Source organism: Lathyrus oleraceus, chromosome 7, assembly GCF_024323335.1.
Source record: "Lathyrus oleraceus cultivar Zhongwan6 chromosome 7, CAAS_Psat_ZW6_1.0, whole genome shotgun sequence".
In the NCBI taxonomy this organism is placed as follows: Eukaryota; Viridiplantae; Streptophyta; class Magnoliopsida; order Fabales; family Fabaceae; genus Lathyrus; species Lathyrus oleraceus.
In genome coordinates, this window is record NC_066585.1 from 175,241,470 (window position 1) to 175,257,505 (window position 16,036).

The 16,036-nt window shown below is 38.7% G+C and overlaps 1 protein-coding gene across 1 annotated transcript in view; it reads right to left on the reverse strand.

The window, feature by feature from the left end:
- LOC127101414 (uncharacterized) overlaps positions 1 to 12,939 on the reverse strand; it is a gene marked incomplete at both ends in the record, with an annotated part of 89,379 nt that extends 76,440 nt beyond the window's left edge. Inside the window, 2 exons of the mRNA XM_051038840.1 lie at positions 11,651 to 12,396; positions 12,532 to 12,939. Coding sequence (XP_050894797.1) covers positions 11,651 to 12,396; positions 12,532 to 12,939 — 1,154 coding nt within the window. The remainder of the gene's footprint in view (positions 1 to 11,650; positions 12,397 to 12,531) is intronic.
- Between the last annotated feature and the right edge of the window lie 3,097 nt (positions 12,940 to 16,036).

Consider the following 16,036-nt stretch of genomic DNA (forward strand, 5'->3'; position numbering starts at 1 on the left):
CTGCGATTTGAGGCGAAGACGTTCGTTGAAGGTGAAATCGAAGACATCATTGCTCATTAGAGGTATGTTTGAACTGATTATTCTGCAAATTTTTAATGTTAAAGTTTTAGGGTTTATGAAAACTTTATGAAATTCATCTTTTTCTTCGTTTCTATTTTAGGGCATAGTTTGAAATGGATGAATATTTACATCTAAAAATCTATCACAACGGTGAATTTGTTGATGAGGAATTTAGTGTGTACGAAGGGGGTGAGGTAGCTAATTTGAAAATAGATGTTAATAGGTGGAGTTATTTTGAGTTGTTAGTTTGTTTTAAGGATTTAGGTTATAATGCCATAGAGAATATATATTACAGGGATCCCAAATTTGGGATGAATGTGTTGGTTGATGACAAAGGTTCCTTAGAGATTGCTGATCTCTGTTGACATCTATAATCAATACACATTGTCTCAGCCTGAGTATTATGATGGTCCCCTTGATGAGATAGTAGTAGAGGAAAATGACATTATAGATGAGAGTGAAGAAGTGCTTGCTGCAATGTATGAAGAAGTAGTTAATGAGGGGTTGAAGGAAACTGAGTTGAAGGAAACTGATGTAAGGGAAAATGATGTAAGAGAAACTGATGTAAGGGAAACTGATGTAAGGGAAAATTTTGTAATGGAAACTGATGTAAAGGAAACTGGTGGTGAGGTGCATGATGATGTTAGCTCTGATGACAATAAGGATGAAAGCTTCAATTATGATAATGCAATGGAGGTAGCATTTGATGATGAATCTGATGAGTATGATGATGAATTGGTTGAGGGAGATGAAATGGATAATCTAATTGACCATGTGAATGAAGATGGTCAAGAGGGTAACATCAAAAAAGGTAACAAAAGTGGGAAGAAAACAAATAAGAATTTAAAGGGAGTGATAATGAAAGTGAGGATCTAGAAAGTGAGTGTGAGAGCGATGATAACAATGGAGTTAGGAGAAAGAAGTACCCAATGTTCAAGTTACAAAAAGACATGTCCAATTACAAATGGGGGGTGGGATGTATTTTATTATCAAATTTGATTTTAAGGAAGCAATAACCTTATATGCAGTCCAATCTGGCAGAAATTTGAAGTTCACTAAAAATGACAAGATAAGGGTGAGGGCTAGGTGTAAAGATGGACGTGAGTGGGAAGCTTATTGTGCTAAGTTTCTTAATAAGGATTCTTGGAAGCTAAGGAAGGTAGTTGAAATTCATAGTTGCAGTAGAGAGTATAATGTGAAGATGGTGAACACTAAATGGTGATTGCAAAATGAGAAGAATTGGTTTCATTGTCAAGTGTAATAGATGTAAGAAACAAGCCATAACAAACTTACTTGTAAGGTGACACCAGCTTGTCAACAAGCACCTACTCAAGCATCCCAACAAGCATATACTGAAGCATCCCAACAAGCACCTACTAATGCATCCCAATAAGTATCACAACAAGCATCCCAACAAGTTACTCAAGTAGCTACTCAAACATCCCAACAGTCAACTCATGGAAGGACAAACAAGCAACCAGTTAAGATGGCATCTCAAACAGCTACTGAAACATCCATCACTCAACTCATGGAAGGGTAAAGAAGCTACCAGTCAGAAGTCCAACAACACCATTTGTACCACCAGGACCTACAACTAGATTGAGTGCAGCCAAGACTGCAATTAGGCCAACAACAAGAAGGACAACACCAACTAAGAGATTCACACAAAACTGGAAAATTTAGTTTAACTTAGAGTTGTTATTTGTCATTTTGTTTGTTCAACTCAGTTTAGAATTGTTAGTTTAAGTTTGAACATATGTTTTAGAAATGTAATGTATTTTAAACCTACGCGGTTCCTTTTGAACATATGCAGTGTATTTTGTACCACATTAGTAATGTTGAATATTAGTGGTTTACACCACATTAGTAAAGCATAATATTAATGGTTTACTCCATATTTGTAATGCAAAATATTTAAGTGCCTTATTTTATCTGTTCTGGTATAAACCAACCGATACACAATTGTTGGTATCACAATTGTGCTTTGTAATCCATAATATTAGTGACTTCTTTTATTTGTTCTGGTATAAACCAACTGATACATAATGGATTGATACACAATTCATAAACCAACACATATTGATTGCTACATAATAAACTGAAACACATTAATTGATACACAAATTAACTGATGTCAATTGCTAACATTAAGAGACATGTTCTTACAAACAGATAAAAATAGATACAAACAGATTCAAAGCATTATGCCATTGAAACTGATACAAACATATTCAAACTAATTCAATCTCATACACTTGTTACAAAATTCTAAATACCACCACACTCAAAACAATACAAAACATGTTCTTCCATTTTTTTTCCATTTCATCATCTTCTTCATTTGAATTTGTAATTCCCTCAATTGTAGCTTCAGTCCCTCATTTGTATCCCTAAGACACTCTACCTCCATTTTTGTTGCATCAAGTTTGTTTTTAGCTTTTCCAACCTACTCTTTTACTTCTTCATAAATTGGTCTTTCTCATCTACCACATCCTCATATAACCAATCAAAATATCCATAACCAGCTTGTGTTGCACTCTGTGTATTTGACAAATGGTCTATATCAGAACAATCAGCGAAGAAGAAAATATTCAAATTCGTTCTTACCTTATAATGACGACATCCCCAAAATTGTTTCCCAAAGTTTGTACCAGTTAAGGCCCTACGAACCATGTCTCCACTGTGACATATGGGTTTCCCTCATAAATTGGAATCCAAATTACCAGAGATCTTAAAATTAGATTCGTTTAAAGAGCGTCTAAAATTCATTGATGATAATAATTTCATTTTCCACAACCAATTTCAGTGTAGTCCTCTCCAAATTGAAGAACCCTAAATAGAATTGGGAAAAAACTAGCAAGAGAGGGAGGAAGAAGATGGAACGAAGAAGATGAAATATGAAATCCATGTCACTTGTCATGCATACTGTCATACGGTGAACTGACTTGGGGTATTTTGCTTTTTATCGCAATGTCGCGGATAACAAGAGTCGCCACCGACTTTTCTTTTATCCAATAAGGAAAGGTGGAAAAGAACAGGAAAGACCTCAATAGATTTTGGGTTCGGGAGGTACATTATACAAAGGGAAGGTATTAGCACCCTTTGTATCCATGGTTATCCATGGGCTCTTAATTGCTGGATCACTTATATTTTTGTCTGAAAAGTGTTGGTGAATTGTTTAAAAATGTTTCGAAAAGAGAGTTTAACTTTGTAATGATTCTCGTATGAATGTATACAAAGTATTTATCTCGTTTGATTTTGAAAAACAATTTAGAAAAATATAACTTGGTAATGATTCTAGTATGAATGTATACCAAGTGGTGATTTTCTAGGACTTGCAAAGTGTGAGGGGTGGAAAATGTTTTAGGTTATGATCCAGTAATTGAGAGTTATACCTTCCTAAGGTCGTTATGGGCATTTCCTATCCTTATGAGGGTAAAACTGTCCTTACTATTGAGAAGTAAGTAGTTTTATCCTTTGGATGTAAAAGGGTCATTGTAGGGTCATCGATAGGTCATTGAAGGCAACAGTTGTAAGGATACCTTAGCATTCGAAGGGACGATCATCATTTAACCGTAGGCTACACCGAAGGATCATCGAGGGACAAAATCATATATTCGAAGACAACATCCGAGGGACTATGATTAAAGGGACATGATGATTTAATCGAAGGGTCTTTGCTAAGGGTATCCCCATATTCGCGGGACATGACCGTAATACCGTAATATCGTAAGGCAATAAAGAGAGGTCCAAGATCACTTATTCAAAGGCAAAGTTTTGCAATTAATTATATAGCCGTAATCGATTAAGTAATTAGGTCCTCATTAAAGTCAATACATTAAGATCAATTAAGCCATTAGGGTGGATCTTCGCCATGAAATGAATACATTAAACAATTGAGTAATTCAGGGTGATTCTCCATAAGGATCTCCCACACATAAAATGGGATACCTAGTCGGCCGTTTCCTCGGGAATATGTAAACCTTTGCACAATTCAACACACGGATTAGAGCATCAAAGTAAAGTACAATTGAAAATTGCACTACAACACAACAGTCATAATCTCAGGCCAAATGATGCAGAATTATAATAAGTCTTGGTTAGATAGACATGAGGCATAATAGAAAAGAAACAAAGCAGCCACTGTCCCGTTCGCCTCTGCTTCGCCTGGCGAAGGCTCGGCGAATGCTCGCTACAGGCTCGCTTAGCGATGTGCTAGCGAGCGGCCACGGGTTTGGAGTTTGACAGCAGCATGACCTCCGAAAACCTGAACTTGTATGGCACTTGATTACAGGAATAGCATGGACAAACATTCATGCTATTTAAGCATATTTAAATTCGCATGTGCAATCAAATTACATATTCGAAACTTCAATCATGATGCTTTATATATATATAGAGATTACCGATTAAAAGCATAAAACAATGGTGATGCGCAAACCTGCTTGCAACTAAGCTGCTATATTGAAGAGACTGATCGCTTTTGGTATCGGATGGAGTTGGGCGGCGGTAGCTTCGGAGCGGCCTTCAGGGTTTCTTCACTCGGAACTCTCTAAAGTAGCCTCTAGGGTTTCTATGCCGGGGTTTCCGTCCGTCCTTGTCTCTGTCTTCCCCTTTTCGTCCTCCCCTTTTCTGACTGAAGCTTGGCTATTTATAATACTCTTGTTGTGACCTAATGGGCTCAGAAGGAAGCCCAGAAATTCTGATATTCGCAAGCTTCGCTAGGCGAATGGATTGCTCGCCTAGCGAGCAAGCTAGTTTGGGCTTTTACTGGATCTGATGCTTCGCTGGGGCGAGTGTCATAACGAGGGGTTCGCTAGGCGAAGGAATTGCTCGCCTAGCGAGCGAGCTAGTTTGGGCCTTTTTCTGGAGTGGGTCCGTTGTGAGCTGGCCTTTGGTTCCTTTAAGATCAACGCCTTGCAGAATAAGTCGGAGTGCCTTGAAAAATGTCTTGTAATATTGATCGCTCGACTGTGTGAGTCGAGAATGGGGTACAAACTGCAAGTGCACAGTTCTATCGCGTAGTTTTAAAAGATATCGATCCCACAGGGACTTATGAATCGATATACCGTTATCTAAGGTTACTTCGTAAAGCTAAGGTGAATAATGGTTGATTGTTTGGGGGCAAAGCTAAAAACTAAACTAAGATCTAGATTAAATATTAATAAAGCGGATATCGGTATGTAGTTCGTCGTAATTAGGGAATCAATTCTTTGTCGGTTTCTTGGTTTTAAAATAAATCGTTTCAGTTAACTTTATTGATTAAAGGTTTTATCTCAAACTTTCGCTCTGTTGAATAAACCATGATTTTATGTTAATGTAGCTGTCACTTATAATTAAGTCAAAAACCATTTTTTGAAAGCAATAAAGTTGCAGAAACTCTTTTTAAGAAAACACTGACCGTTTTAAACACCCTTATCTCAAACTCTCGCTCTGTTGACTTAGGTTATACAATTAAACTCGAATGCTTAACTCTCGTCCTCACATTCAATCTTTAAAAATACTTTTTGGAAAAGACCAGAATTTAATTAACTCTAAAACTTGCTCTCGCCCTGATCTAGAGTTAATGCCTAATTTACACTGTCCAGTTAAAACCTCAAACTCTCGCTCTATTGATTTTAACTTCTTTATGTTTTTTTACTTTTGTAAAAAACCTTGTTATTAAACCTGTAAATTGAGACCGTAAAAAGATTGATTTTAATTTTAAATTTAATTAGACCGACTTAGTCTTGATCCCTTATTCCGCTTACTTTACATACCGATATCTAGGCGAATTAGCCAGACATGCTAAACAAACAAAAATACATATCATGCATAAACAGACTCATCCCGGGCAGATAATATAAATAAATAATAAAATAAAGCATTAAATAATGATTAAAGAACCTGAATGCATTAAACAATAGTCTTGAACACTCCACCACAAGCCGGTAGGATTTGTTCTTGGATTCTTCGATTAAACAATAAATTAAACCAAGGAAATAAAAACTAGATTCTAACGTAAGGTTAGATCCGGTAAAAAGTTACACAATAGTTTCCGGTGTAGAAACTATAGTGCGAAAAGAATTAATTAAATGCTAAAAAGGAAAGTATAAATTGCAAGGGAAATAGTGTAGAACTTGTAAAAAATAAATAAAGAAACAATACTGAAATTGCTGGAAAAGAAAATAAGCAAAAGCGAAAAAGCGGCAAAGGAAAAAATTGGAAAAGCTTCCCGGAAGCCCCTTTAGGTTTTAAAAGTGGCTATTTATATTGGTGTCATTAAGTAACTGCCTGCTGCCAAAAGGTCTTCAATGTGGCTAATTGCATGGCGTGGATATAGGGCCTAACACTCCTCAACGTCTCTTCAAGTCTCTGAGGCGTTACTTGCGCCCAAAAAGTAGGGGAATGGTGTGACGTTCGTCACACCATGTGTGACGTTCGTCACAAGGCTGTTTTGCGTGACGCTCGTCACGCCCTCTGTGACGTCCGTCACAGGCACAGCATTTGTGTCTTGCGCTTTGGGCTGGGCTTTGGCATTTGGTTCTTTTTCTCTCCTTTTTGCACCTCCTTTTCTTCCATTTTTACTTGTGCTTCAAAATAAGCCACCTGAGACAAATAGGAAGAAAATACCACGTAATATCTTATAAAATGAAGTGAACTGAAATAAATAGTCATAGAATTTAATGGAATTAAGTCCTAAAATATGATATAATTTCGTGTTATCAAACTCCCCCATACTTAGATCTTTGCTTGTCCTCAAGCAAAATTCAGTATAGAACTCGTTTTAAAAATTTAGCCAGATGAAATTTCAAAACACACATCAATTCGTAATAGGTTGCAAGTGGATTTTGTTTAGAAGCAACTTGAGTTAAATCTTGATATCAACAACCACCGTCACAACCTAGACAACCCCACCTTACGCAGATCAGTTCAAGTACACTATGATAGCTATCCTAGTTCCTTTACTCTTATTTCAACCGTTTTCATTCTAGCGAAATCACATTAAGCCCTTTATCTTTTCGCGCACATAGTGGAGTAACCGGTTAGTGATTATGATCCCCTTTTAGCTGGAAGTTCTGGTACATAAGTCGGATAACTTCGTTATTCAGTCCATTGCAAATTGCGGGGGATCGAACCGTAGTTCGCCCTACCAAGTTCAGTACCAGATACCTGCTGAACCAACTCATAATGGATCTTTCATATTATGCTTTTGTATGATCTGCAACCTTTAGATTAAATGATCTGGTAAGGATCACCTAACTTAATTAGTGCATTTCCTAATATATATATATATATATATATATATATATATATATATATATATATATATTTATGTTACTTTGGGAATCATCCACTTATATTCATCGGCTCTCCACGTAGTTTGCTATTAAGATGGTGCTGACTTCTCGTATAAACTACTTGGGGTTACTATAAAACTAAAAGTTCAAGGAATTGGTATAATAGGTACTTATCCTGATCTAACGTGTTGGGTTCGTTTAGAGTGTTTGGCGGTAGTAGTCTTTGTCTTGATTCGACTCAAGATCGATAAGATGAGCAACCTTTATACTTACTGGGTGTTGAGTTTTTGTTATGGCTCAAGAAAATTGAGGGGAATAGATAATACGAAATTTATTCACACTCGGGACTTAACTTAAAATAATAGATTTTTTTTTTTTTTTTTTATATATAATTATTAAAATAACAATGGAGGGAAAGGTACATACTTGAAAAATGAAAATAGAAAGAACATGGTTTCCCCCCCATACTTAAACTAAACATTGTCCCCAATGTTTTAAGGAAATGAAATACAATATGGAAAGGAAAAAGAAACTACAACTAAGGTTGTTTTCCGCCTCTGGTTCTTGGACCTGGTGATCTCTGACGTAAGTCTAAGTTGTCGAACCTGCTGAACAACTCAGTAAACCGCTGGTCGGTTATGGCATTCCTAGCATCCTGTTGTTGTTGCATTTGATGCATCATCTGCATCATCTCGACATTCTGTGCCTGCATACCCTCAATAGCATCCATGATGTCGTCGTTGGTTGCAGGCCTTCTTCGTCGACGACGTTGGGAGGATGGGCCAGTTGCATTGCCGGAAGGGTTGAGCGGGACTGACTGTTGTGTAGGCGGATGATCACCTTGCTCCATTGCTTCAAACTCGTCTGTGTGCGGGTTTGTTTGTGAAGGCTCGGTGGCTTCGGGAGCGTTTAGATCATAGAGGTGGCGGTCGGGGTTTGTGACATCAGTTAGGGTGATATTTGGTAGAACAACGCTTGGGACTGCCTGGTTGTTCACCATAAGATAATATCCTCCGCCTACTCTGTTCTTAATCAGGCGGCTGGATCGACAGTAGCTGATATCCATAGATAGGGGAGGTAGAGATTCTAAAGTTGGAGTTTATCCCCTAGGTTTAGGCCAAGTGCTATGGTGGTGATTAATCCACCAATTATAAAAGGTTGTCAGCCTCTAGCACATAAGGTGCGGATATGATGAAATAGAAAGGAGGCGGCGTTTACCTTAGTGTCCGGTTCGAAGACGCACTGGAGGAAGAATAGCTCCTTTGAGTTGACCTTGCTGTTGTTTGGTCTTCCAAAAACTGTGTTTTGCAAGATGCGGATAAAGTACCGGATAGTGGGGTTATGTATATGGGAAAGAAGGAGCTCTTCCCAGTTGTAGGTATCTACACCGGAATTTTTCTTGAAAAGGCCGAAGACGTCAACTGTGTTCCAGTTTGAGTTTGGAGGGATTCTGGGGTGTAGCAGACCTTCTATGGGAAATTGTAGCATGGTACTCAATTGGTTTTGGGTTAAGGTGTACTCGGTGTTAAACATACGGAAGGTTGCGGTACCGGTTAAAAATTCGTCTTCACCGGCGGGAGTGGTGTAGTCGTATGAACTTAAGAATTCTAAGGTTAGGGATGGGTAGGTGGGTTGATTATGAGTGCAAAGGAAGGTTAAGTTGGCTTGACGGAGCATCCATTCGATACCTTGGAGTAATCCTAATTGTTGTAAACAAGTTAAATCGGGGTACCTGGTGGAAACGACGCCTCGCTGTTGGAAACGCTCGAATTGCTCTCTTTGATAATTTTCATCTTCGGATCGGAAGATGATATTTCCGAAATTGTGATTTCCCGCCATTGTGATGAATGAATTTTGGAGGGGTGATTTGGAAAGAAAAGAAATGTATTTGATAGGAGAGAATGGTTTGTGGTGAATGAAGGAAGGTTTGGTGGGTATTTATAGGAGAAGAATTTGGAAGTTGGAAAGAAAAAGTGGTTGAAAAGTAATTAAGTGTGGTTGAATGGAAATTAATGGGGGAAGGTAAAAAGTAAAAAGGTGTAACGTTCGTCTCCAACGGCTCCTTAACGTTCACTAGTCTGAAGGGTGTTACGCTCGTCACAGGGGTGTGACGTTCGTAACGGGCACTTGGCGTGCCGTCCGTTATGGATTGTGTGACGCTCGTCACGTTTCACAGAATCACTTTGGTAATGGATTTATAAAAAAAAAAAAAAAAAATTTGTTTTGTTTTGCTTATGATTGATTTATTCTGCAATTTAATTTATCGTGCACGCTTATTCTACTTTGTATAATAATAAGTCATAGGTAGCAACAGTAGAGCATAATAGCTATTGCATAATAAAATTAAATAAACAGCTTCAATAAAATGATCATAATGTAATACAGGAAAGGAAAACAATGAAATGAAAGAGAAATAAATGTGAACATGAATTCAAATAACATTAATAAATAATCTAACTTAAAACTAAATAACTTAGAAAAATAACTAAATTCTATCCATCTGCACGATCTCTGGCCGGAGGAGCAAAAGAGTTAACACGATGTAGCAACTCGTGAAACTGATCTGTCATACTGCTCATGTATCCTAGAACTTCGTGTCTCATGTCAGTAAATTCTCCTCTGAGGGCGTCTTGTTCTGACATCAAAGCTTCAATGGCGGTGTTATAATCAGTTCCGGGCATATGATGCCGGAGGTCGGATATGGCTGATTCTTCGGTCTGAACAGGCTGAGGAGGAGGGTCAATATCATAATAGCCGGATGGTGTCTGAGGGTCAGATTCGGCATGAGGGATCTGGTCATCATAAGTCTCATAGTCATCACAAATCTCATAGTCCTGGATGGATTCAGTAGATCTAGCAGGAGTAGGGGTTTCGTTCAGGTTGTAGAGCCAGTTACTGCGGTTATGAATGCTAGTCCTAGGATCGGGCATGGTGAATAGGCAAAGAACCTGGTTATCAATAATAAGCTCAAACTCGTCAGACCCTAGGTTTGCTATAAACATAGTGTTGAAGAGGAAGGGTATACTCATAGTAGTAATGCCACAAAAAGGGCTTAGGTCAAGCATAGGCTGACGTAATCCAATAGCATTACCTATCATAGTTATCAAACCGCCTATTCTAATGGGTGCTCGCTCATCCTGGATAAGGTGGTCCAAATTAGCTAACATAAAAGTGGCACCGTTTACTGGACGGTTCTGGGAAGCACAAAATATGATGAAGAGTTCATCACGTGAAACTGAAGTACTATTTGGCTTCTTCCCAAATAAAGTGTGGGTCAGGATCTTATGGAAATAGCGAAAGGCCGGGTTGTGTATGTTTCCAGAGAGAAACTCATGTTCTTCGGGCTCATCATTTCCAGTCAGCTTACCCCAAAAGTGTTCAAGTTCTCTATGTTCAAAAAGTTCTTCCTGGCTTACTGTGAATGTGTTAAAGGAGGTAGGAAAACCCAAAAGGTTGGTAAAGTCTCTAATATTAAATTGGTACTCCATGTTGAACATTCTGAACTGGATAAAACCTCTGCTAATTCCTTTTCCATGGCTGGGTAGATAGATTAATGAGCTAAGGAATTCTAGTGTGAGTCTCCGGTAGGTGGTGAAATGTCTCAGGATAGGGGATGTCTCCCATCCTATCTGGTTCAGCAAATACAGGACACTTTGTCTCAGTCCAAGGGCAGTCATAGCCCAATCATCAGCATATAAACTAGGTAGCATCTCTCTAGTGGCTAGTTCTTCAAACTTTTGTTTCTGAGCCATTCCTCTGAATTTGATACCCATACGATCAAAATGTCTCATCTGGTTAGTGTTAGCTAGAGAAAAGAAAACATGAGTTTTAGTCAGGATTTGGCCAAATGCCGAAAGAAGAAAAAAAATTATTATTATATTTTTTTTCTTTTGAATTAAAATAAATCAGGAATGAATACTAAACAGAAATTAAAAGAATAATTGAGGGAAAAAAAATAGGAAAATGATAATAATAGAATAAGAAAATAATAAAATAATTGTGGGTTGTCTCCCACTAAGCGCTTTGTTTAAATGTCGCAAGCTCGACAAAGAAACTGTTAAATATAATCTATAGGTCCTGGGGGCATTTCGTCTAAGTGTAGGATTTGCGAATCTCCATTAGTTTCCGCATAATGATAGTGTTTTAGACGTTGCCCGTTTACGGTAAACGGTTCTGTGGATTTGCCTTTAATTTCTATTGCTCCACTGGGAAAGATGTTAGTGATATGAAAAGGTCCTGACCATCTGGATCGTAGTTTTCCCGGGAATAACTTTAGTCTAGAGTTAAATAAAAGGACTGCGTCGCCTTGCTTGAAGATTTTCCTTGATATACGCTTGTCATGCCATTGTTTTGTTCTTTCTTTATAGATTCTGGCATTTTCATAGGCGTCTCTTCTGAGTTCTTCTAATTCGTTTATGTCAAGGATTCTCTTTTCACCGGCGGCTTTATAGTTTAGATTCAGATTTCTAATAGCCCAATAGGCTTTATGTTCTAATTCTACCGGGAGGTGACAGGATTTTCCATAAATGAGCTTAAATGGGGTCGTCCCTATGGGGGTTTTATAAGCAGTTCGGTATGCCCACAAAGCTTCTGGTAATTTCAATGACCAATCTTTCCTTGAAGTGGCGACCGTTTTTTCTAGTATTTGCTTGATTTCTCTGTTAGATACTTCCACTTGTCCACTGGTCTGAGGGTGGTAAGGTGTCGCTATCCTATGTCTCACTCCATATTTAAATAATAATTTTTCGAGTACCTTGGATATAAAGTGCGATCCACCATCACTGACTACTATTCTTGGGATGCCAAATCTCGGAAATATTATATTCTTAAAGAGTCTAGTTACTACTCGGGTGTCGTTTGTTGGGGAGGCTACAGCTTCGATCCATTTTGATACGTAGTCAACTGCCACGAGTATGTATTTGTTACCGAAAGAGGATGGAAAAGGTCCCATGAAGTCTATTCCCCACACGTCGAAGATCTCTACTTCCAAAATACCTTTTTGTGGCATCTCGTCACGTCTAGATATGTTTCCCTTGCGTTGACATCTGTCACATTCCTTAATAGCCGCATGTACGTCCTTCTATGTAGTTGGCCAATAAAAGCCGGCTTGTAGGATTTTAGAGCAGGTCTTGGATGTACTTGTGTGTCCACCATAAGGAGCGGAGTGGCAGTGTTGGATTATATTTTCTACCTCTTCTTCGGGTATACATCGACGGAAAATACCATCGGGGCCTCTTTTGAAAAGTAAGGGATCATCCCAGTAATAGTGTTTTATGTCGTAGAAGAATCGTTTCTTCTGCTGGTAAGATAAAGTAGGTGGAACTATTCCGGCAGCTAAATAATTGACGAGATCAGCGTACCATGGTGTGACAGATATAGCTAAGGTGGTTTCTACTTGCATGTCGGAGTTGTTTTCTTCCAAAGTAGCTATAAGTTTGTCATACGAGAAATCATAATTAATTGATGTTCTTTCCGGTTCAAGGTTCTCAAGTCTAGAGAGGTGGTCTGCTACTACGTTTTCAGTTCCTTTCTTATCCTTGATTTCTAAGTCGAATTCTTGTAGCAACAAGATCCATCTTCGGAGTCTAGGTTTAGCATCTTTTTTTGTTAAAAGGTACTTGATAGCAGCGTGATCAGTGTAAACTATTATTTTAGCTCCAACCAAGTAAGAACGAAATTTATCTAGCGCAAATACCACTGCTAGGAGTTCTTTCTCGGTAGTGGCGTAATTCATTTGCGCTTCATCCAGGGTTCTGCTTGCGTAATATATAACGTGAAGCTTTTTATCCTTTCGTTGTCCTAAAACAGCACCTACAGCATAATCACTGGCATCACACATTATTTCGAAAGGTTCATTCCAGTCTGGTGTCTGCATTATGGGTGCTGAGATCAATGCTTGCTTAAGCGTTTGAAATGCTTTTAAACAGTTATCGTCGAATATGAATTCAGCATCTTTCATCAATAGTCCGGTTAAAGGTTTAGTTATCTTAGAGAAGTTTTTGATGAATCGTCGGTAAAAACCGGCGTGTCCTAAAAAACTTCGTACTTCTCTCACGGTTCTTGGGGGTTGAAGATTTTCGATTACCTCTATTTTGGCTTTGTCTACTTCAATTCCTCTGTTCGAGATGATGTGTCCTAAAACAATTCCTTCTTGTACCATAAAGTGGCACTTTTCCCAGTTAAGTACTAAGTTTACTTTTACACATCGCTCAAGAACTCTTTCTAGGTTTTCAAGGCATTCTTCGAAACTTTGTCCGTATACGGAAAAGTCGTCCATAAATACTTCCATGATGTTTTCGAGAAAGTCGGCGAAAATTGCCATCATGCATCTTTGAAAGGTTGCAGGAGCATTACACAGACCAAACGGCATTCTTCTATAAGCGAAGGTACCAAAAGGGCACGTGAACGTTGTCTTTTCTTGGTCATCAGGGTGAATTGGTATTTGAAAGAAGCCTGAATAACCGTCTAGATAACAGAAATGTGAATGTTTTGCTAATCGTTCTAACATTTGGTCAATGAATGGTAAAGGGAAATGATCTTTTCGGGTTGCTTTGTTTAGTTTCCTATAGTCAATGCACATTCTCCATCCCGATTCGATTCGTTTAGTTATAGTTTCCCCTTTTTCGTTTTCAATAACGGTTATGCCTCCTTTCTTTGGTACTACGTGTACAGGACTAACCCATTTGCTATCAGATATAGGATATATAATACCCGCTTCCAATAACTTGGTTATTTCCTTCTTTACTACCTCACTCAGGATCGGATTTAGTCTTCTCTGGTGTTCCCTAGAGATTTTACAGTCTTCTTCTAACATGATGCGGTGCATACAAATAGAAGGACTTATTCCTTTAAGATCGGTGATGTGGTACCCTAGTGCGGTCGGATACTTCCTTAAGATATGTAGGAGTTTTTCTGTTTCAAGTCTTCCTAGGTCTGCATTAACTATCACAGGTCGTTCAAGTTCTAAGTCTAGGAATTCATATCTCAGGTTCTTGGGAAGTGTTTTCAGGTCAGGGGTTGGTTTGTTAAGACATTGCGTGGGGTCCGGTGTTATTGCTAAACATTGGTTAGATCTGTCTTCTACAAGGCAGTCAGATGATTTGTCTTCTTCTAACTCTGCTTCTCTTATGCATTCATCGATGATATCCATGAAGTAACATGTATCTTCTATTGCAGGTGCTTTCAAGAATTGGGAAAGAATGAACTCAATTTTCTCTTCACCTACTTCGAAGGTGAGTCGTCCTCGTTTTACGTCTATGATTGCACCGGCAGTTGCTAAGAATGGTCTTCCCAATATAATGGGTGTAATATCATCTTCTCTAATGTCCATAATTGTAAAATCAGTGGGAATGTAGAATTGACCTATGCGTACGGGAACGTTTTCAAGGATTCCTACAGGATATTTGATGGAACGATCTGCTAGTTGCACAGACATTTTGGTTGGTCTTAATTCTCCCATTTCCAGTTTCTTACATATGGATAAAGGCATAACGCTAATTCCGGCTCCTAAATCGCATAAGGCTTTGTCGATGACAAATTTTCCTATGTGACAGGGTATAGAGAAACTACCTGGATCCTTGAGTTTAGGGGGCATGTTTTGGATTATAGCGCTACATTCGGCAGGGAGTGTAACGGTTTCGCTATCTTCAAGTTTCCTCTTATTAGAAAGAATTTCTTTTAAGAATTTAGCATATGAGGGCATCTGCGTAATAGCTTCGGTGAACGGAATTGTAACGTTTAATTGTTTAAGGAGATCAACAAATTTTCTAAATTGGCCCGCATCTTTGGTTTTAACAAGCCTTTGAGGGTAAGGGATAGGTGGTTTGTAAGGTGGTGGAGGTACATAAGGTTCCTTCTTTTCTAGGGTTTCCTTATTACTCTCTTCCTTTTCCTTAGGTTCACTTTCCTCAGTTGATTTCTTAGGGTTTTGGTTTTCTATCCTTGGATCAGACGGTCCTTCCACTTCCGTTCCACTTCTTAATATAATTGCATGAGCGTGGCTTCTCGGGTTAGGTTGGGGTTGTCCAGGGAATGTACCAGTTGGGGCAGCAGTAGGTGCTTGTTGTTGGGCTACTTGTGATATTTGTGTTTCCAGCATTTTGTTATGGGTAGCCAAGGCATCTACTTTGCTTGCTAGTTGTTTAAGTTGTTCGCCAGTGTGTACATTCTGGTTTAAGAAATCTTTATTGGTTTGTTGTTGGGAAGCTATAAAGTTTTCCATCATGATTTCCAAGTTGGATTTCCTAGGGGCGTTATTGTTAGGCATGGATGGGTTCGGTTTCTGATATCCCGGAGGTATAGCTGGGGCTTGATTTGGGGACTGTCCAGGTGCGTACAAAGCGTTATTACTCTTATATGAAAAGTTTGGATGGTTCTTCCAATTTGAGTTATAGGTGTTCGAATAAGGGCTTCCTTGAGCATAGTTTACTTGCTCTGCTTGGATTCCTGTCAAGAGTTGACAATCCGTAGGAGTGTGGCCTTGGATTCCACAGACCTCGCAATTCTGAGTTATAGCAACCACGGCGGCTGGAGGTGATACGTTTAAACTTTCAATTTTTTGGACCAAAGCATCCACTTTTGCGTTAACGTGATCAAGGTTACTTATCTCGTACATGCCAGTTTTCGTTTGAGGTTTTTCCACCGTTGTTCGTTCGGTTCCCCACTGATAGTGGTTTTGGGCCATGCTCTCGATAAGC